Raw genomic sequence first — 24,355 nt, forward strand, 5'->3', positions numbered from 1 at the left:
TACATAAAGATTATTATTTTTTGGTCCTACAGAATACATTTGTTATGGTAACAATTAATATTAGAGGAAAAAATTCGCTCCAGCAGCGGGGATCGAACCCGGGTCCTTGGTTCTACGTACCAAGTGCTCTCACCATTGGCAACATATATGTCCAATTTGGATCAGGCCACAAAGGGAAAAACTCTGGAAGAGAGGGGTTCGATCCAGTGCTTGGATTGAACTTCGGCGTAGCTCAATGGTGAGAGCACTTGGTATGTGAAATCAAGGACCTGGGTTCGATTCCTGCCGCTGGAGCGAATTTTTCTCCCTAATATTAATAATAATAATGATAATAATAACAAAAACAGTAATAAAATATAGGTACATAGTCACTAAATAGAAGTTGGAAATATCAGCCTATAACAGAAAAGAGTAGGTATCGATACCAGGGTGTTTTCTCGACAGCAAGGTGACCATCACATCCCTACTGCTACTCAAAGTCTATTATCTCGTGAGATAATAATTTTAACATCCCACCATCCTAAGTGGCTTTCGGGGCCTGTAATGGGAAAGCTTTTTGCTAAGTGGAAGTACAAAGCACTATCATATTAAATATATTATATGCTATGTCTTATCTTCATTCAGTCCCTTCAACTGTTTCAATCTTCTCTTCCCCTTCTTCTCTTCCGAGAAAAATAGTTTGAAACCATCACTGTTAATGTACAGTTAGCATTTTAGTAGTTCTAGCTTGTGCAATTTTATATAACTATCGGTCTTAGAAATACTCTTGGCTTTTCAGATCATACCTACTCTTTCACGGAGTCTTGACGTTAAGGCCCTGTGATCTATTCAATTATTTAATAAAAACTAGTGTCTTTAATTAATTACAAAACAAGCAACAGTGTAGCAACAACAACAATAGCAACAATAAATCAAATTAAAAAATAATGACAAATAAAGAATACTGTAACTTCAACTCCGTGAATTGAATCTGGAATATTAAGATTTTTACTCCTAACCTGTTCTCATTAAGTGCAGCATCTCTTGCCCGCTCCAACGTTTCTATTTCTCGCCGCAAACTCTCCACATCATATTCAGCACTCCTTGACTTTGCATCTCTTGCAGCTAAATCTTCCAATGCAATGCTGTGTGGAAATTAAAACAATACATAGGTTACTTCTAATATACAAAATACCGCTAAACACAAATTTAATAGTTATAGTGTAGAAAAAACATGAGAATGTCATTGTTTATGTTCGTATTAATTTTTTTTCCAACTGTTTCAGCATTAACCTGTTAATACATCTTTTACCAAAGATTATACTGATCTCTTTGGATTTTTTATTTTCGACATGGTAATTTGCTAAGAGACGTCGTTGCATATAGACCACGGTTAAACGAAGTATTTTCCCTGGACCAAAAATACAAGATGCGTTACTCGTTTCACCTTATTATGAATAAGTGCCGGAGAAAGTGTCTTATTTTAGGTTATAATTCAGAACTTGTTCAATAGTTAATAAAATGTTTAGGATTAGTGTAAAACTGGCCTATGTGCAACGACGTCTCCTAGGAAATTACCAAAAAATGTTATATCGGTAATTGTCTACCTTCACTCAATTAAGGAGGGTGAAAAACACAGGACAATCAAGACAATGTGGAATTATTGGTATAGTGCAAGACTTCATTTCAGACAATAAAATGAGAACAGATATCAAGTCCTAATGATAAGGAGAAGAACTCCACTTCCCACATCGAAATTGTAACCCATTTCCACTGACTTTGTAGCGTCTTCCTTTCAGTATCCTTGTACTAGAGATCATATCGTTTAATTATGACGAGTCCTCTTTTACTTTACTTCTGTGAAAGAGCATACCAGAACATCAAGGACAGAGCTGCCCCCTTCAGCATGCCAAGAAAAACTATTTAGGATGGAAACTGGTCATGACTGCCTTGCTGAACATCTGTGCAAAATAAACTGCCTATCTACGTACAGCTTATGTAATAAATAATTACAATAATAATTATTTAATCTGGCAGAGCTAAGGCCAGAAGGCCTTCTCTAATCGAATACAATAGCCTTACAGAAATTATTACATTAATATCTAGACCGTACAACAATAATATGAAAGTGAGTAGGTCTACAAATAGTGAATAATAAAAGTAAAGTAAATAATGAAAGTTAGATAAGTAGTGTTAGCGAAACAATAATAAACACTGATAAGAAAAAGTAATAATAATAATAATAATAATAATAATAATAATAATAATAATAATGCCATTTAAATATTTATCATGTAATATACATAACCATTAAAAATTGAAACAACTACTATTGTTAACGAAAATTATTTGAAAAATACTTCCTTAGTCTATTCTTAAATTCGTTTGATGTCTGACAGTTTCTGACATTAGGCTACTCAGTAGGGAATTCCAAAGGGGCGTAATCTAAGTGCAAAGAAACAAAATGGTACAGAACTCTTCCATTCATACTAGCTAAGGATTCGGCCCTTAAAAGGAATGTCACTGATCATCTTCCATCCTGCATAAAAGTGTAGGCTAGGTCTATAATGGGGATTGGTCAAGCTTTCTTTTATGAACAGATGAATAAACATAAAATAAGTATTACAAGAAAGAGTCTATACTCAAAGTGTGTAATTAAAAGAGTGTGTCTAATGTCTACCCACTTCACTTGCGTGATTCGTGTTCCGTATATTGCGGCAGAACCGTACCCATTGTCATGTTGCACACCACTTCAGCGAGTCATGCTATGCATGATGTGTATCTGTGGAGAGTTATGTCGTGTACTAGAGTGAATGTATGTGTAAGTGTTCGTGTAAGTGTAGTGTAGGGAATGGGTGAGGATGATGATGAATATGAGGAAGGGAGAAGGGGAAACCCGGTGCTGGTATGTAGCCTACTTCTGTCGAATAGCACCATGGGAGCCGCCAGGCTTAACGTCTCCATCCGACAGACAAATCACTATCAACAGTGACATATGCCTTCTCTTCATATGCACTGCGGAGAGATTTGGGATTTAACTCAGGCATACTGGTGCACAATTTAGTGATTAGAAGTTGTACACCACCATCTCTCCTAGTTTCGAAAATTTCTGACCCCTCCGAGAATCGAACCCGGGCCTGCTAGTCTAAAGGCAGACGCGCTACCACAGAGCTATCTCGGCGGACATATAATTATAAGTTGTATATCAGTGAGAATACACCACTATATATTATTAAAAATTAATAATTAAAGAGGCTGTTAAGATGACCCAATCATTACATAAAAGAAAGCATATTTCCTTTAAGTCACAAACTCAAACCTGTTAGGAAGATGATTTGTGTAACGTCTATAATCTTTTCATAACACTCCTATGTGATGTGGCTCAGCTAACTTTCATACTTTCACTTCCTTCTGAATGACCCATGGAAGGATTACATTTTCATTGAGATTAATATGCTGACAAAGAGGATCAGGTTAAGCTTTCTTAGTAAGTGTATAAAAAATCTGTAAAATATTCAGGTCTCCACTCCCGCGTCTTCCACTATAACTATAACAGACACCTATTAGTTTAAAAAGTAGACTATGTTTGGGTTCCGCGCTGTAGCATCGTGGCCTGAGGCTCATGCCTAGGACTCGCATCATGCAATACGAGCTGGTTCGAGTCCTCATCAGCGAAGAAATTTTCCCATGAAATTTCGGCCAGTATATGGGACTGGTGCCCAGCCAACGTCGTGATGAATTTGGGGAGCTGCGATAGATAGCGAAATCCTGTTACGATAATCAACTATAATGGGTGGGCAGGATCATCGTGCTAACCACACTATACCTTCGTTCTAGTTGGATGATCGTTCACCTTTGCTGAAATATGTGAACGAAAGGCCAGCAGCCAGCTGATCAATCTTCATGGGCAGTCGCGCCAAGGATGATGATGATGATGATGATGATGATGATTTTATTTTTTATTTTATTGGGTTATTTTACGACGCTGTATCAACATCTAGGTTATTTAGCGTCTGGATGAAATGAAGGTGATGATGCCGGTGAAATGAGTCGGGGTCCAGCACCGAAAGTTACCCAGCATTTGCTCGTATTGGTTGAGGGAAAACCCCGGAAAAAACCTCAACCAGGTAACTTGCCCCGACCGGGATTCGAACGCGGGCCACCTGGTTTCGCGGCCAGACGCGCTGACCGTTACTCCACAGGGATGATGATGATATTATTATTATTATTATTATTATTATTATTATTATTATTATTATTATTATTATTATTATTAAGAGAAAGCATATGTCACTGTTAGTGATTCATCCGTCGGATGGAGACGTTAAGCTTGGTGCTATTCGACAGGAGTAGGCTACGTGTCAGAACTGGCTTTCCCTTTCTCTCTTCCTCACCTTCATCATCATCCTCACCCATTCCCTACACTACAATTACACGAACACCCCTAGTACAAGATATAAACTCTTCACAGATACACATCATGCATAACGTAGCCCACCGAAGTGGTGTGCAACTTGAAAATGGGTCACAGTCCTGTCATCTATTCGCAGTATGGGGAACCCGAATCATGCAAGTGAAGTGGGTAAGCATTAGAGACACACACACACGTCATTATTATTATTATTATTATTATTATTATTATTATTATTATTATTATTAAAAATAACTAATTGATTAAATGGCGATCTTACTCGTGTTAATTGTGTAAGCATGTGCGGCTTACAGCTGTTTCGGTATTTCTTCACACCATCCTCAGAGCCTACTAGATCGCGGCGTCATCTCGAACTTCGCTGCCTGTTGTGTGGGTGCGTTCGATTGTTCAAAAGTGTTGAAATGTGGTGTCAAAGTTCTGAAATTGATCTGTGTGTTGAGAATTTGATCAGGGTGTGTTTTAGTGTGTCTGTATATTTCACATTGTTCTAGCGTGTTGAGTTTTTGGTTTTTGGGTTGCATGTGTAGGATTTCCATGTCTGTATTTATGCTATTGTATGTGTGGTTAGTATTAGTTATGTGTTCGGAGTTCGAGATGACGCCGCGATCTAGTAGGCTCTGAGGATGGTGTGAAGAAACACCGAAACAGCTGTAAGCCGCACATGCTTACACAATTAACACGAGTATGATCGCCATTTAATCAATTATTTATATTCAAGTGTTAAAGCAGTGTACGAAAGATTCAACATGCATTAAAAATAGTTCCAGTATTATAAACAAAATTGAAAATAATAAAACAAAATGATTTTAACACGTACACTGAATGGCAAGAAACAGATTACCCAAAATTCTGAAGAACTGCGTCCCGAGAGAAAGGAGAAGTCAAGGAAGACCTAGGAAAAGACTTTTGGACAGTGCGACCGGAACAGTTCGACAAATGACCTAATTCCATGACAGCTAGATGATGATGATGATGATGATGATTATTATTATTATTATTATTATTATTATTATTATCATCATCATCATCATACAATTATAACGCTGACACCCAGCTAGGCGCATTTCCAACCCACACCAGCCGACTAAACTAAGGTTCGATGAGTATCTGGTTTCGAAGCAGGAAACCCCGCTCGTATAGCCCGGGCTATAATATAATATAATATACACCAAGGTCAAATGCCTGCACTCTCGTAGAAACGTGCAATGCTTTACATCAACACATTTGTTACTTTCTGACCTCAAACAGAAGTAGCCAATTAGGTTATCTTTTTTAGACTAGTAGTTACTTCACTTTCTCTCCTTATGAAATCGATAACGTGATCATCATACAAATAATACACAACGGCAGCTGTATTGTACATTATAGGTAATTTGTTACAAAAAGTTAGTATCAGCAAAGTGAAAAATGCTGTGACTATAATAATTTGTTTGCCATAGAGCAATCATGCTGCTGCAATCCAGAAATGACTGACGCTGCGAGATGTGGAACAATAATTATTTCATGTTGAATCTTTCGTACACTACTTTTAACATTTGAATATAAATAATTGATTAAATGGCGATCTTACTCGTGTTAATTATGTAAGCATGTGCGGCTTACATAATTAATACGAGTAAGATCGCCATTTAATCAATTATTAATAATTATTTGTTCAAATACGAGTATATATATATATATATATATATATATATATATATATATATATATCTCTACCAATCCGCAGAAGTCCCAATAGTCATTAAAGCAAAAATGAAAAGTTTTTCTTGAAATGAATTATGGGTTCACTGTAATGTGCCACATACGAAATGCACTATTAGATTCACAAAGTTGTTGTTCACTTGGTGATACAGTAAAGAATACCGTATCATATTTCAGATTTGCTCCAGTTACGTCTTGTGACGGAGAACGAACATTTTCAGGGTACAAATGTTGTTTTTCTAAGTATATCTTCGTTGTTAAGCTGAAAATGTACATTATTATTAAATGTAACAAGGCTAGACACAGAATTATGTATTAGATTTGTTATTCTTATATGTATGAGTAAATTATTTTATATTTAAAATTACGAAGATTCTAACTGTCAGTTATTGTCTTTTTCATACAATATTATTTGCTCATTTTTTTCTTTATTGTAAGGCCATGGATCATTGGTACAAAAACAAGTTTGGTTACAATTCGATTGTACATGTTGGTCACCATCCGACCGTACATGTTTGTTTTGCTGGTTTGTTGACGTTGAAAGCTGCGTTACTATTGTTCATTCGGTAGATATATATAGTCCATGCTCACACAACATAACAGTTTCGGTACCAATTTCCTACCTTGGTCATAATACTTCCTATTTGAGCACCTACCTTGATTACGTACAAATAAATTGGTTGGCTGATATATAGAAATTTCCGATATGGCTATTGAAGATTTCTTGGACACTTCAATAGCAGTAGCAGTAGTAGTATTCAATTTAACGATACTTTCAGAATAGAGGTTACTGAACGTGGCGAGAAATAGCCATCAAATTATGCTCGGAGCCCTGTATCACGATCAGCGTTCTTTGTGCTGTTAATCTATGACGCATGATCCACAGCTTTACTTCCCTCCCGGAGGAGGCCATGCAAAGGATTTTATCGCACTTTGAAATTCACGGATTCTGGTCCGGTTTGAACCCGCAAAACTCGGATTCAACGGCTAGTATGATATCCACTAGGCCACCGAAGACAACTAAAGTCTATACAACGTAAGACCCAGTGGCGATTCCTCCATGAAGGATATGAGGATGATCCTACAGTTTAATTTCGTGCCTCTGAGGATAGAAAACATTTTAATTACAGATTTTGATTTTCAATGCGTCCCGCCGTATTAATTTTCTTTAAGCTTCCACTTTCTGTCGTGAGTTGTCAGGAAACAGTATTTCTAGCTGTGAAGTTAGTGGACAGGGGAGGGTGCGGAGGGTGGGATACGGCTTGAGTTTAACCGTGTTTGAGGATATGTCCATGCATCCTAATACTACGACCCTTCTTCTGGCTGGTGGAGACCCTGTCAGAGACAACAATAAGAATTTTAAAGTACCCTTATAGCCTCCTTAAATGCAGTTCATTGGTCATTTTAAAAGAATAGAATAAACGAAATAATAAATAATGTAAAATGATATAATATAAAAATAAAATTAATAAAAAATAAAATTACATAAAAATAAATAAAATAAGATATAATAAATACAAGAATTAACAGGATTTTCAGATGACAGGACAGCCGAAAGAATATCTGAAGTTGTATTTGATCATTTAGAAGAATTTAATTGCAGCAAGAAATTAATTGAGCAAACGTACGACGGAGCATCGGTAAATATCGGACAGTACAATGGATTAGGAGCCATCTTCGCAACTAAAAGGGGAGGAGAATCGAACTTCACTACTAATAAATTGCCAGTTCCAGAATGGTGAGTCAAAGACTAGCATAGGCCTACTTGTATTGATTTTGCATGCTCTATTATTATTATTAATATATATTATTATTATTATTATTATTATTATTATTATTATTATTATTATTAATATTAGTTTCTGTCCTGGTCATCAGTCGTCAATCTCATATCCTACATACAAAAAATATCACGAGTCGCCACTGGTAAGACCAGATGATAGTGATGATGATACTAATAATAAAATTATTACTTTCTAATTTCCTATATATGAATATATGCCTAAAAATCTAACTTTATTCTGATACAACCCTATATTAAAGATATCGGCACTTTCATGGTTGGGGTAAATGCAAAACGTAAGTCTCCAGACGTATTAGGCAATGAACTTTTAAAAGTGAGAAAGCTGCCTAAGACGGTCTTCAAAAGAAACGGCAGATTTCCATACAGCTTTGTTATAATATCTTGACACAAGAGTAACCTCTACAAACGTTTTTACTACATATATGTGAAAGTTCGCTGCAGAGAAAAACTCTTAAGCGTAGAGTTGTTCTAAACATAACTAGCAGTACCTTTAATGGACACTGCTTTACCTTTCTAAGATTAAAATTAGTAAAATAAATGCTTTCCATTCATTCTCCTTCCACTTTTCCATTTCAGACATTCTCTATGGAATTGAAAAGCGAATAAACAGTATAAAAGCAAGGAAGAACCATTCGAGATTCCTCTATCTTAAGGGATTAATTATTACAGATTACTTAACGATGCTGTATCAGCTGTGCAATCATCAAGTGTGCAAGAAATTTATAATTAATCGTACTTTTGTGGGGTGGATTTTCTATAGAATTATCTAACATTCGTTTTGCAGTTTTCTAAAACTTCGGATAAAAACCAAACAGATATTCAGCACAGAGGAGACTGGAACCCAAGCCCCAGCGTAGACTTCGAAGCACGAATCTGGTCGTTAGTCCTAGATCACGCCGATGGCCTAACTCCTTATAATGCGAGAGCGAATGTTTATTGAATGTAAATTTGATTTAATTTTAAAACTTCTCTTTCAATGATTTACTTTCACAATACTGATAGTTACTTCGTGAGTAGGTAATTTTGTTAGAAAAAGAAAGAAAGAAAGGAAAAGAACAAAAATATCTACGAAGATTGGGACAAGGTATGGCAACTATTTTTTTCTTCAAAGTTAAGCGATGATATCAAGAAATACCGTACGTCGCATGTTGTAATATCCATAGTATGTGATCGCATCACTAAATGCCAGCGTGATGTATGGTTATCGCACAGAAAACAATATGAATTCAGTTGTGAGTCGACCGCCGTCCGTGAATAAATAGTACGAGTATGTGGTTGCATCACTAGGAGGATGGCAGTGAGATATGGTTATCGTACAGACAGCGTGTTTGTGTAATGCAATTGTGGGTCGCCGTGCAGTATGGATGTAACCCAGTGGGTTTTTTGGGGTCGCTATGTGTGCTGTAATGCTATTCCAACTATCGCAATAAGCATGAGTAGCATGATGCTGTGTCGTTTATAGATGTTTGATCGCTACCCTAACCTATCATACCCTACTAGTACACATAATACCCTTTCAAGCAGCATATACACATACCCTGCCCTTTCAAGTAGCATGATGCTGGATCGTTTATGGACACCACACTCCACTAGTACATAATGCCCTTTCAAGTAGCACATTCATATAGCCTGCCCTTTCAAGTAGTATGATGCTGTGTCGTTTAGTACACATACCCTGCCCTTTCATTTGCATTTTTCAAAATTTCGAACCGAGCCTGCATTTTAATAAAAATAGTTCCTATGACGTAATCTCTAATCTTCGTAGATGTTACAATCGTCCTGTCCATCCGATTCAAAATGTTAACCCCGACATGAAGACAATTTCATGGAAACTGATGTGGTATGAACGACCATGTATTCTCAAAACGTCTTCTATTTAGGCAAACTTGATGTCAATGACAAACAACGCTTAATTTTAAGTTTAGATTTGTTAAACGATGTGAAATTTGAGATTTCCAAGGTGATTGGGTTATGATGAGTTCCAGTCTCTGAGTAGAGTCTCTATAGACTTGGAGTTGGAATGCTAGCGTACTCCGTTCCACTGTTTTATGCTTAGCTATCTGCGCATGCGCCCTATGTCTCCCACCAGCAAGACCGATGGGTTAAGCCTGTTCACATTTTTCAAGTAACTTGAATTTAAGTCACGTGATTTCAAGTACCTGAATTCAAGTCGCCGTTCAGACATATTCAAGTTATTTTGTTTCAAGTAGGATAAAATGGCGTCCATGGATGTTGTGCAATTAGGAATTTCTGTAGTAGCAAGTCTCCGTGCCAGGGAAATGATAAATATGTTGAAGAAATGGAAAACGCGTTGTTCAGTATGGGTTAGGAATTAGATTAATAAGAGAAATACACGACTACTGACTATTACAAATAGAATAAGTGAAATCTTCAAGCAGATTTAATAATTCTTATCGCAAATGTAATAAAACATAAGCGAGTCTGATTTACCATAATTGAAAATGATTATCTTGAAGCTGTTACAGTTCCCCCACAAAAATCTATCAACCACATTGAACCATGCCAGTTTCGGCGATAAATGTCATCCCTTCAAGCAACGCTCTTCTCTTCTTAATCCCTCTTATCTTCCTCACTTCTTTTCTATCTACAGTTTAATAGTTTTTTATTATTTTTCATAGGCTATCTCATCTGTGTCCACGTTAAAATCTCTGCTGTTCAGTTCTTCAATGAACTCTTCCTTTCTTTGCAGCTTCCTTTGCATTTCTATTACGAAACTGCAGTTTCTATAATCCGCAGGCCTTCGTGAATTTTATACAACTTCAGAAGCTCAAATATTTGGTCATTATTTCACTTACTGCTGTTTGCTATTATTTTTACGTTCCTAGTAGAACTGAAAAAGAATCAGCTGTTAATTTAACGCTCTTAAAATAGCTGTTAATTTAAATTCCTGCTCTTTTCTCCTTGAATTCAAGTTATCAAGTGACGTTCACACTTTTCAAGTCAAGTAAAATGTAGAAAGGGATCCAACTTCACTTGAAACTTGAATTCAAGCCGTTGATTTCAAGCCAACTTGAAACATAGTTCACAGTTTTCAAGTTCGTCTTTCAAGTGACTTGAATTCAAGTTACTTGAAAAGTGTGAACGAGGCTTTACCATCTTAAATATCACGTGTTAATGGCACGGGCTCGCTACAGTACAAATGACAGCTCGGATTCAAGGTCATATTGTGACTCCGATTGGTGATTACTGATTATGCATGCAAACCCTGCGTATGGTGGGGGAAAGTCAATGGATTTAGGAGCCCGTCAAAATTATTTTTGTGTCTAGTATATCTATAGGCTTAGTCCAAACAGAAGCGTTGGAGAAATTTAATTTCTACACATATTTGCAACAGCCAAAGACTTCATTAGAACTGCTGAAAATATATAACTAGTGGTTATTATGATGTTTCAATTTAATTTTTGTAAAACAAAAATATTTTTTTATTCGAAACATGCGTTAAAATGAATAAAAACGTTCAATAAAAGTGGATTCAGGTTCTCTGCACACATACTATGTCCACGCGTGCCTTTTAGTTCATTTATTATTAACATGCAACTGCCATTAAGCATAAAAACTTAAGTTGAAAGTTGCATCAACTCGCTTACAAATACAATTTTCCGCTCTTGTTCTCCCAGAAGCGGATCTTTTTTCGCATCCAAACTGCGACAGTAGGTTCATGGACTTGGCCTGTATAAAATGGAAAACTCATCATCGCTATGCAGAGAGATTATCTGGTAGGAAAAAAATAACTACATATTAATGCATAGTGGCTCAATGACCAGCACAATTAGCAATCTATAAAGAAACAAACCAGAGGAAGAAAGCTGAACTCTGAAAACAAAACCACAATGACGGCACAAAATAAATAAAATACTATAATACGAGTATTATATATGCAACGAATTTTCTATTGTAAGTCGAACTAGAAAAGTGACAGGATTATGAATAATAATTATTGAAAATATTGATAAAATGACAAATCGTAGTTATTTTATATTTGTGAGAATTAGGCATACACACATATAAATAAACAATCAAAGTTCCAATATCACCCTGCGATGGCTGAGTAGTCAGGCTGTCACGCAGGCGGTCCGGGTTCGAATCTCGGTGAAGCCTGAGATTTTTAATTAACGAATCCATAGTGACATTTGTGGCGGACAAGTTCGCAGTTGGTGTTTTTCTCGGGGTTCTATCATTTCCCCATATTAGGCATATAGGCCCTACATCATTCCGTCAACATTCCCCGAACGCCGGCTGGAGATGCACGGAGGGGGCTGGCCTAGGAATGCAGCGAATCTTAGTGTAGTCAGCCGGTGAGGATTTTGGAATGTGCCTAGTTTGAGAGTTAACCCAATAGATCGTGAAAGGTCACAGTACTGGGTCATAGTGTCCCCTCCCGAAATTCCATTCCATTCCAATATCCCCAATGCGCAAGATAACTCGAATTCAGTTCACTTGGTGAGCTAGTTCGAGGGCAGAAAAGTATAGAGGTGCTCATCGGGCGGGATATTGACATTCCTAACCATTTCAGCCACGGATGATCAATACGGCGTCACGCAAACACAGCAGATGCCACATTTTTCGAGATGGAGATTATAATTAAGGGAAACTATGGAGAGAGGTGGTGGAACGAAGGGGGGAAACCACCTAGTTTAGAAAAATTGAGAGGCTCTCTCCATATCCGCGTGGAGGGAGAGTTGCCACATCTTTTCCGAATGTCAAGAATTCTGTCAGCACAAGAATATAATTGAATGTGGCAACTATGAGCATGGGAACAGAAGGACGGGATGGGATGGTCAGAGATATTTGTGTAGGAAGTAGTAAATCGGTTAAGTGGATGTTCAAAGGAGCCACCGAACTGCACACTATACTAGTAAATAAAGTATACGTCTAATTTTAACTCATAATTCTTAAAACACCGAGAACTGAAGAGGCCCAAGGGCCTAATCTTTAAATGTAATTGCTGATAGTACAGTATTATTATTAATGGACTACAATTGGAAGGAAATCGCAGCAAATAAATGTTCCGTAACTGGTTCGTATACCACAATCCTCACGGTAACCTGAGATCGAACCCCGTCTCCTTTAAGAGCGGCCAACATCTGACAAAGTCAGGGCTATGACCTGTTTACCTGTTTGCTCATAAATTTACACGTTCCATGGATGTTGCCACATTGCCAAGGTTGTAAGTGTAACCTCTTATTATTCTCCCCGCATAATGATTACGTGGAAATCAATTACCAAGGTTGTCCCACTGCAAGCAGCAAATTGACGGGCGGGCGGTGCGTTGGCATCGGGATGAAAGAGAAAGTGCAGTCACGTCAGTCGCGTATATGCAACATGAGCACACGCCTGTTATATTAGGAAAGTCATTCTGACAGTGAGTGATTCACTCGTGCGTAGTGATCAGTAAGCGACACATCATATATAATGAGAACGATATGAAACTTTAGATTTATGTAGAATGTGAACCGATTCAATTACACGTACATTCGGGATTCGATAACAATAAACATCCAGTTCTCGAAAATATAGTTATAAAAGTTCCGCGTGAAGTACCTGTTTACTTTCTTTTTTTCTGTCTGCTGTCTACCTATCTGTGTACAAATCTTGCATTCTCTTCCTCTGCAGCTTTGTTTTTCCTTCCTTTTCTTTTTCTTTATTACTTATTTCTTCCTTTCTTTTTCCTTTAATTCTCATCCTTCCTTTACATTTGTTTTCATTTTTTAATTTTATTTTTATTTTAACTAGCTAGCTAGCGAGTACGAATTAAAATTATAAAACAAAATTTTTCTAGCCACTACTGTAGGAGCCAGGTTCGTGTACGGTGTGGTCTTAGCCAATATATAACATAAAATTTACAAGGACAGTTTACTAAGTACAGTAACTTAATTCAAACCATTAAATAACACACAAGGGGGGAAAAAAGAAAGGGAAAGAAGAGAAAAAAACACATTTAATATAAATTGAAAATCGGACAGAAGCCAATGATATTCAATAAAAACATTAATATAGTCGACAGAAATAAAAGGTAAAAAATACACACATTTGTTAATATTATATATCATGAACAATTTTATAAATTTCTTTCTTAAAAGCTCCAATTTTAAAATATTTCAAATTTGGAAAATGGTTTATAATTTTACAATAAAGTCTTGGGCCGAAACTAGTATCATGTGTAAGAGCTGCATTTGTATGATATTTAGGCTCAATTAATGGGAAAGTAGACTTTCGTTTGTTTCTTTCTTTCTCTTTCATTCTTTTCTCCTTAATTCTATAGTTTCCGTCTGCCTTAATTTCTTTCCAGCCTTCTCTTATACCCCATATTTTTATTTCTTTCTTGCTGTATCCGTTTTCATTTCTTTCTATTTTCCCTTTATTTATATCTTTCTCCACTTCTTTTTCTACTTTAATAACTTTTTTACCTCCTTTTGATGACTTCTGCAGCGTAAACATATTTAACAACACAAGGCCACAGGAAAGACCTCGAAGTAGATGGAAAGATAAAATTCAGAAGGAATGCATGGAAATGGGAATTACCAACTGGGAGGAACTAGCAAAAGACAGAACAGAGTGGAAGCGTTTTGTGAAATCGACATGGAGTCGACATGCTCCATAATGTTCTTTGATTGGCTGATTCATTGATTGAGATTCTGGCTGACATGTAGATCTACAGAGTGGTCCGAAAGTTTCTCACTCCCCAATATTTTGAAATAACTAGCAAAAAATAAGAAATATCAATTTTATTGTTACGGTGTCTTAAAGATACAACTTTTGATAATTTACTATGATTTTCAGTATTTAGTGTGACGTCCATTGTTGCTGTGGCACTCCAAAATCCGTTTTCGGAAACTCTCTACCAAAATCATGGTTGTTTCTTGATCAATAGATGCTCATTCTTCCTTCACCCATTCAATGCACTCTGCACTCTAGTCCACAAATTATCAATGACATTTAAGTTTGGAGAACAGTCAGTCCAGACATCACTGAAGCTCTTCCGAATGACGTCCATGGATTCGTTTGGCGGTGTGTGATGTTACATCATCTTGCATCAGAATTCCAAGTGAACGACGTGGAAACTGTCTACAGATATCCATGACTTTCTGATACACAGGCAGGCAGAATTTTTGTCGGTAGTACTCTCTATGCACAGTTTGGTTTTGGTGGACGATATGCAATTCTGTCTTACCGTAACGAGAAATGCCTCCAGTAACTATAATTTTCAGCGACTATTTCGTTCATATGACGTCATTTCATTTTCGACCAATGAAGTGTAATGAAATTTTGAATTCCAACCAATCACAGTCAGACTTTGCGATAATTTTTGCAGCTAGATTGATCGCTATCAATTTATCGCATGGTCGTTCTTTTGTTTAGTCGTTGTCGCCAAACTGTTTCCCCGTGAATTGATGATCATGAATACATTAAGATACAACTACACGGTTAAACTTTTCTTTCAACTTTAAAGCAATGAATGCAAGATTGATATTTAATATTAATTAATATATTTACGCAGTGAAGACGACGTTCAAAACGGCGTAATCTTCATGAATCTTAATTGAACGTACCTTTTAAACTTGATTCTTTCAATATTCTTCCCAGATTGCACGCATACTCGATTGGAATATTGAACTGTGTAGATGCAGCTTTAGTTCCGTTACACACTACAGCGAGAATGCTTTTGTCGAGCTATAAAAATGCTTTCGTGTAGCACTGATTGTAACGGTCGAAATAAGACACAGCTGACATTGGTCCTGCTTCCACAGGTAACATAACCTATAAGTAGCCTATAAAATTTGTATTTTGTGAATGAAATGAAACAATTAATAGAAAGTCAGATGTTCAAATTTATGTAACATCATCGCATATCAAACCCAATGACCTTGCATAGTAATAATAAGGTCTTTTCATCAAACTGCCTTCCGTATGACGTAATAAAATTCGTGTTTTAATTAGGCCTATCTATACAGAGATGGCTTCACTGTGTAGCAACATGTCTCGCTGTGAATACATAAGCAATGGTATATAGCTGTCCCCACTGTTACTGTTAAATTAAATTATGATTTCAGCAGACAATGAAAATGTATTTATGTTATAATAATAAGAGAATAGTGCAGTACATGTAATTAACATTGTTAAACCTGTATTTCGCAATTGGCATTACTGAATAATAACATCGAATTTCTTTATTGCAGTAATCGATATTCATCTACGAGTATTTCAACTTCACAATGTCTAAATAGGTTAAGTATTCGTTAATAAACTATTATTAACATTTTGTGATCGAATTTTAGGGATATATTATTTACATTTTTATTTTATTCACGGAATAGTCCTAATAAATACCACTCGAGGTCTGAGATTTCCCAGATAAATCCACTCGCTTCGCTCGTTTAATCGGCAAATCTCAGACTCTCGTGACATTACTATAGAAAATTTAGGAGTAACAATAGGCGAAATCTGTTGAGGGCTATTTGTCCTTATGCGTATGTTCTGGAGGTTTGGCTTAGGGGTCAGTATCAATGGACTATCGTCTGTGAATAATATATCTGCACGTTGTATGCGTCCCTCTGGAGTGTCTTCTGCAAATCCAGTATCAATCAATCTTTTGCAAAACTTTACTACTAGTAAAATATTATAAAATTTACTCAACAAATAACAGAATACACACTGAAGAAATTATGATTCCGCACCTAACAGCACTGGACTCTCAATACGCTCTCTTGTATAGTTTTGTTTTTGTGGCTTAGGACTATATAATTCTCACCCCTTCAAATGTTTAAAGAAAAAAAAATAGTTTCACATTCACTGTGAAATTACTTTTCCCATTCTTCATAGCTGAAACAGACAAAACAGGAGTATACCACTGCCAAATTACAATTATGTAACGATCCCAATTCATTATAATAAACGATCTGTGACGAATCTAGTTTCTACTTCATTCAGTGTGTCACTCTCCAGCGGCCGCGTTTCCTACAGCCTGGCCGGTTTCATAAGCGACAAGGAGCGGAACGACTGCTGCGATGGAATTGATTGATCAAAAGAACAAACTTAAAACCAATGCAGGAAGTAATAAGTCAGAAGAGAAAATACTGAACTAGACACCATGAAACAGTTGCACTTCCTGCTGCTATTGGGCCCACACACACTCGTTACAATAACCAAATAACATTCATACAGGTTAGGAACAGCCATTGCTCGTTATACAAACTTTTAAAATGAGAAAAGTGGTAAAAGCATCGAAAGCTGGTCGGTCTCGTGAAGATAACGAGCAAGCGCCAAGTCTCAACCAGTCCTGCGACTCAGCACACAAACACACGGCATTTGTTTTCGTTAACACTTTTTACTACAGGTCCAAATTTCACTTTCCCCTTCCTACTAAGTCATGTGAGAAAGTGATCTATTCACTCGTCTACGACTCAACTAACTGTTGATTATTGCGCATTCATATTAGCTAACATCTGCCACGACGATTTTTAGCACTGCCTAATCTTATTTATAATTTGCGACCGAACTGTTTTCCCTTGACGTAATACCACAAAAGAGAGGGCACCTAATGGGGAGCAACTGACTCTGGTAAGTAGCCCTGTTTCTCGATATTTAAAACCCTGCAGTTATGCTTAATAAAAAAAGTCACAAGAATCCAATTTCTTACAGCCAATCTAACTCGTATCTTGTCCTTTTCATGGATTGGGCCTTTGAGCCGTTCTGACCTCTTCCTGTCTTTTGCTCTTACAATGTCTCTCTGTATCAATTATCTAGGAGAAAATCCACAAACTGTTAGGGAAAACACGGGAATTTTACTTGAAGCAAGTAAAGAGATAGGTTTGAAAGTAAATTCCGAAGAAAAAAGCAAGTAAGATGATTATGTCTCGTGACCAGAACATAGTGCGAAATATAAATATAAAAATTGGAAATTTATCCTTTGAAGAGGTGGAAAAATTCAAATATTTTGGAGCAACAGTAACAAACAGCGTATTCCGAATCTCACCGGACTAGTGGACATCAATGACGTCACGCTGCAGCGGAATAGGAACAAAACTGCTGGAAGGTTCAATGGCTATCATGGCGGCTGTACAAGTTGTTATTGTGCTACGATAGCAAGATTTTGCTAAATTTCCATACTGTCATCTCGCTCAAAGAAAAGAGAGCATAAACAATTTATTTCTTGAACCAGTAGTAATATCTGGTCCGTTGACATGTTCGTTCATAAGCTATTACCGTATTTGTTTTTACGTTGTGCACATTACTAACAATACAGCAGAACACATAGCCATGACACAACAGTGCACGATGACATTCGTCTGCTAAATCCCGTCCTATACAAGAACCAATCAAATTCGCTGATGGCGGCTGATGGATACTGTCACCACATCTGCAAGCTGATGGAACCGGTGCGACACCAGTGGAGCATCTGTGATGTCATCGCTGAAATTCGGAACACCGTGATGGCTTCAGATTGCTCAGCGCTGAGATTTGGAATACGCTCAAATATAAATGCCACTCGAGAGGAAATTAAACGCAGAATAAATACAACGGAAAATGCCTGCTATTATTCAGTCGAGAAGCTTCAGTCACCTAGTCTGCTTTCAAAAAAGCTGAAAGTTAGAATTTATAAAACAGTTATATTACCGGTTATTCTGTATGGTTGTGAAACTTGGACTGTCACTTTGAGAGAGGAACAGAAGTTAAGAGTATTTGAGAATAACGTACTTAGGAAAATATTTGGAGCTAAGTGGGATGAAGTTATAGAAGAATGGAGAAAGTTACACAACGCAGAATTTGTCGCATCGTATTCTTCACCTGACGTAATTAGGAACATTAAATCCAGACGTTTGAGAGGGGTAGGGCATGTAGCACGTATGGGAGAATCCAGAAATGCATATAGGCCTAGCGAGTTAGCTGGGAGACCTGAGGGAAAAAAAATCTTTGGGAGACCGAGATGTAGATGGGAGGATAATATTAAAATGGATTTGAGGGAGGTGGGATATGATGACAGGGATTGGATTAATCTTGCTCAGGATAGGGACCTATGGCGGGCTTATGTGAGGGCGGTAATGAACCTCCGGGTTCTCTAAAAGCCATTTGTAAGTATCAATTATCTTATCATTTATACAGTAGGCTATAGATGCTCAAATGTTGTACGTTTCATTTATAATTTTGCCATATCTCATGCATCCTTTAATAGATCTTAGTAATCTCACCTCTGCTGCCTGTATTAATCTGTTTATTCTTCTTTCTTTCCGAACGTCCACGTTTTACTCCCATACATAGAGTGGGAGCTATCATATCTTTATAAAATTTCAGAGACGTCTCTTTTCAGATTTTGTTTTTAGTGTTCGTTTTACTGTTCCGAAAATTAATTGATATTTATTGTCTTTCTGATGTTATTGCTTCTGTCGTAAAATATTTAACAGCAAAGATAAGTGAAGTATACTGTAGTATACTTTCTTCAATTATTAATATTGCTTTGTATAGGGTTTCTTCCCCTTGAAACGCGTCATTTAAGTCTTCGTGGTCAATATTTTGCGATTGTAACTTTTAGCAATTTTATTTAATCTATAAACAAGAGCTTGTAGCTCATTTTCTATTTTCCCAAAAACTATATGACCGTCCGCAAATAAAATGTGCTCAAATTATGACTGTGTCATCTGTGACATCTTGTTCATCACTCCATCTTCGAAGGATATTATCAATGAAATGTTAGAAACGTTTGACGATAAACTATAACCTTACCGTACGCCCCTTTCACATTTATCATTCCATAGGCCTTCCTTTTTCATCCGGTCAAAAGCCTTTTCGTAATCTATGACAGCGATATGAGTTTCAATATTAATTTCCCTATACTACTCGAGATTATCTGACAGTGAAGATGTTATCACTGCATGAATAATCAGCCCTGAAGTCACTCTTTTCTTTCAATAAAATATTTTACAGCCAATTTAAATATGCCAATTGTCTACATCTCATAAACTGATGATTTATACAAAAAAAAAAAAACTCACTTATTTGGGAAGTTGTAACATGTTTTCACGTATTCCTGTGCCCATTTTGCTTTCAATATCATTTAGGTACGCATGTCATTCGAATAATAGTTTATGAAAACAAACTATAAACGTAATATCATTCGCAACATGATAAATAATTGAACTGTTGGGAAACACGTAACATGTATGAGAACGCATGTGTTACCTTCCTGACATACATTTTTGTTCACCTGAAGACGAAGATAAAGGAGGGCTTTTGAAACGCTCTGAGATTCTTATATTCATCACCAGCAAAGGAAAAGGTCCTAGCTAGACAACTTCTGAACCAGTAATCCTACCTAGAGCGGTTCTCCTAAGGCATTAAGAAAACAAAATTCTCGGGTCAAGTTATAATAGAAATAGATCATGAATCTATTGTTCTTATCCTCCCACGATTCTTTCGTATTTCTAAATTTGGAGGACACTAGGACAGAGTTTGGGAATATTTGCAATTTTAATCCGATTTGTCTCATTTTTTAAACTGCTTGTTAAACGCATTAAGAATAAGTTGTATGCAGATTCTCAGTTCAATCGGACTGTAGTTTCGAAGTTACTTTTATTTTAATTATGCAAATTAATGATATAATCAAAATGTTCCAAACACATAACGTTAAAAAAAACAAGTTAATATTTTTTCATATAGATCATATATGTCCAATTGTAACTCGTGCGAGGTAACCCCTGGCGTAAGCAACCTGCAGCGCATATTCTTTAAGGTCGTTTTTCCTATTTTATATGGAAAGTTATTGACCTTAGCACATCATGCTTTACGTGCAATATCTCCTGGTTCTATAGGCGTTTGGACGTCCATGATATAGATCCTGGTTCGCGGGAAATATTGTAACGTTGAGAAATTCATGATATCTAAGTCAGTTTAGGCAAAATAAATGTTTGAATACCAGACAAGTTTTCTAATCTATAGGGGAGAGTCGGGTAGTATCGGACATCGGGTAATATCGGACAGTGAGTTTCTTTCATCTACCACACGATGATAGTACCTGATTGACATGGTTACGTTTCTGTGATGTCGCATAGAGAAACGTAACCATGTCATTCAGGTGCTACCATATGGTGGTAGACGAAAGAAACGCATTGTCCGATATTACCCGATGTCCGATACTACCCGACTCTCCCCTACTAATAATAAATCTGTAGCCAAAATTTTTCTGGTAATTTTCGATTTACCAAACATAATTGGTGTTAACATGTATAATTAACCGTCATGAAACCGAAAATCGCTTTTTTGACATTTTTGTTTGTATGTCTGTCTGTCTGTCTGTCTGTCTGTATGTTTGTTACCTTTTCACGCGATAATGGCTGAACCGATTTATATGAAAATTGGAATATAACTTAAGTTCGTTGTAACATAGATTTTGGGCTATGTGGCATTCAAAATGCTTTCTTTAAAGGGGCCTGAATTAAATCAATCGAAATATCTTGCTTATTATTACTTTTTGTGAAAAATGTTACATAAGAAAAGTTTCTTTAAAAATGATTTCCGATAAGTTTTATTCTATACAAAATTTTGATAGGACTCATATTTAAGGATACACAAGACTTATAAAATAACAATACAATACATTTTCATCGCCACCTCAGATTCTAGCGTTGTTGTTCCTGCAATAACTCCCATGTGCAAAATATAAAATTTTTGAGTAGAAAGAAAACATAGATTTATTCATTCCATGGCAATGGTAAATAGGAGATCGTGAATTCTTATATTTTCAAAAGAAAGAAATATAATTACATATCATTATATATGCTGTATCACTATTTAAGTTATTTGAAGGGTTCAGAACCATAGTGGACCATTCGCCATTTACTGAAGACGTTGAAAACAAGGGTTAAAATTAAGTTATTACCATAAGTCAATGGAAATATATAGCAAGTAATATAAAGTATACACATTTAAATTAAATGATATGTCAATCTTAATTAAACTATGGTTGCATGTAATAACAATTAATAAACATGTTAAAGGAATTGTCATTGCACCAAATGAGTGGTCTCTGGATCAAAATGATCGCATTTTAATTTTTTAAATACAATTTAAATTAAGTAACATATTAAACGATTTATCCTTCTATCAAACAGGAATGATCCCTGGATCAAATATTCTATTTTAATTATGTCATTACTTTATATTTATTTCTAACGGGTGCAGCGGAGCGCACGGGTACGGCTAGTTACATAATATTATTTTCACCTCTTAATTTTCAAGATGGTTAAGGTGTCTCAGCGTCAGATCTCAGATAGTGTATGCATGAACACGTACCTACGTACATGTAATTTTATTGAATTTGGTGAAAATTGCTTGCGCATGGAGTATTTTGAATATCTAAAAAGAAAAAGGAAAATTTGTGAAAGGAGATGCAATACTGACGTATAGAGCTCTTGAAACTCATAGAAGAAGTAGACGCAATAAATCTCTTACTACCAACTTCCTAAGTACCAGAGAAACATTTTCGTACAAAAAAAAAGATGATTTATTTTTTGACCATTTTTTGTAGTGTCCTTTAAGATGTTCACGTCTCTGATAGAGATGTCTTGGTCTTGACGTCGAGCTTAGGAGCTAGGTTCAGCTCTTGACTTTAATACTGATCACCGGCTTCGAATCTGCTTTATTATATCGAAATTCTTTTCACAGAACTCAAGTGAAACTTACTCTGACAATACTGCAAAAATAAAACATATATTATCATCGCTCGTGTTCATTCTATTGATATGCTGTAGCCAATTCGTCCAGTACTGATTGATGTAGTCTGTTATTACTGTAATTTCGAGATCTTCTGCAATATCCGAATTTCTCTTCCGGTCTAGCAAAGTGTAGCCTGCGGTTTTCCTGAGAAATTTCATCTCGACTGAAGTGAGTCGTGCATCCTGTTTCCCAATTCATCATGCTACACTGTCTATAATACATAAGTACCGGGTTTGCCATGATTTTGCAAGCTTTTATTTTGGGGTGTCTATGGACTTTACAAAAACTATTATAAATTATAAATAAATGATAAAGTCACAAGAAAAATCCCAGTTAATAAGATATACGCCAAGGAGACACTTTCAGCTCATTTATTTGTAACTTAACTGTCAATGGAATAATTTCAGATAGGCCTATAGAAGGACATCAAGTTTTAAAATGGGACGTAAAATTACAGGGTGAAAATAATATAACTGTACAGATTTTAACAGCTTTTTCCCTGAATAGAATACAACAAAATATTATAACAGGATATTAGTCTAAAATGAATACTTTCCTCAGAAAAAAAAATTATTTTTCCTAAATTTTAACTCTTTGCTACTCGATAACTAATATCCGTACGATTATGATTTTTACTCTTATTATTCGAGAAACTGGTAAGGAATGATCGCCAGGTTTGAACCCGGGTCCGCAGTCATCGTATGAGAGTGTCTGCCTACCAAGACGGCTCATTTTTGTAGTTACATACAAAAGACACTCTTAATGATACCAAAAAGTAAGATAGATGTTTGATTTCATTTATAAAAACATAGCGTTCAGCTTGGCTCCCGCCAGGAACACGCGCATCAGACATGCCTGCATGGCGACGCAGACTGCATCATCATCGATCCGTAATCTCTGATTCATTACCTAGCATGTTAAACACATCACGGAGAAAATTACGAAACTGTAGTTTACTTTACGAAAATCTTTTATATTATGGATTAACCGATTTTTTCGATTAACCGTTCAGTCCATCCCCTTCATTACCACGGATAATAGAGGTTCTACTGTATATATTATGTTGCAGGAGTTGTTCAAAGTGGCGCACATCTGCATTCATACATTCCCGTCTTTTGCTCATACTGTTACTCACACATAAAAGTTATTTTTATATTTTCTCTTAAATTCGTCTATAGTGTAGGAACTAGAGTTGCGTTGTGGGTTTACAACGGTTCAGTATATTAGGTTTAAAACAAAAAGACGGTTTAAATCCTTTTAAAACCAGGTTCAAATGGTATAATTAGTTGGATTGGTGATATCAATGCATGGACAGATATGGAAATAAAAGTTGGAGCTCTCTTATTGTATGTTTCGCTTACAACGCACTGCGCATGTGCAGTAAACAAGAGCCCCTGTATATATGCTACTTGCGGACAGTCGTACGAAATTGTTACCTACATACAGGCGGACTCCCATCAAGACCTACTCTAAATTTTAATTCCGTATCTGTATATAACTGAAGTACAGAAACGTTACGTATGCCTTCTTCTTCGACCACAGGGATTAGGCCTATTGGCCTGTTCCGTCTTCAAAGTTTATGTCGTGTATCCATCTTGTTCTTGGTCTACTTGCACTTGTATGTCCTCTTGGTTCATAGTCCAGAATTTTTTTTAAGTAACCGGTCGTCATTCATTATTCTTATATGTTGGTACAGACCCAGAAACAAAATT

The 24,355-nt window shown here is 36.3% G+C and overlaps 1 protein-coding gene across 1 annotated transcript in view; it reads right to left on the reverse strand.

The window, feature by feature from the left end:
• LOC138697796 (centrosomal protein of 135 kDa-like) overlaps positions 1-24,355 on the reverse strand; it is a 123,569-nt gene that overhangs the window by 22,590 nt on the left and 76,624 nt on the right. The window contains exon 16 of the mRNA XM_069823308.1: positions 999-1,124. Within this exon, the coding sequence (XP_069679409.1) occupies positions 999-1,124 (126 nt within the window). The remainder of the gene's footprint in view (positions 1-998; positions 1,125-24,355) is intronic.

The sequence above is a fragment of the Periplaneta americana genome, chromosome 4 (assembly GCF_040183065.1).
Source record: "Periplaneta americana isolate PAMFEO1 chromosome 4, P.americana_PAMFEO1_priV1, whole genome shotgun sequence".
Classification (NCBI taxonomy): Eukaryota; Metazoa; Arthropoda; class Insecta; order Blattodea; family Blattidae; genus Periplaneta; species Periplaneta americana.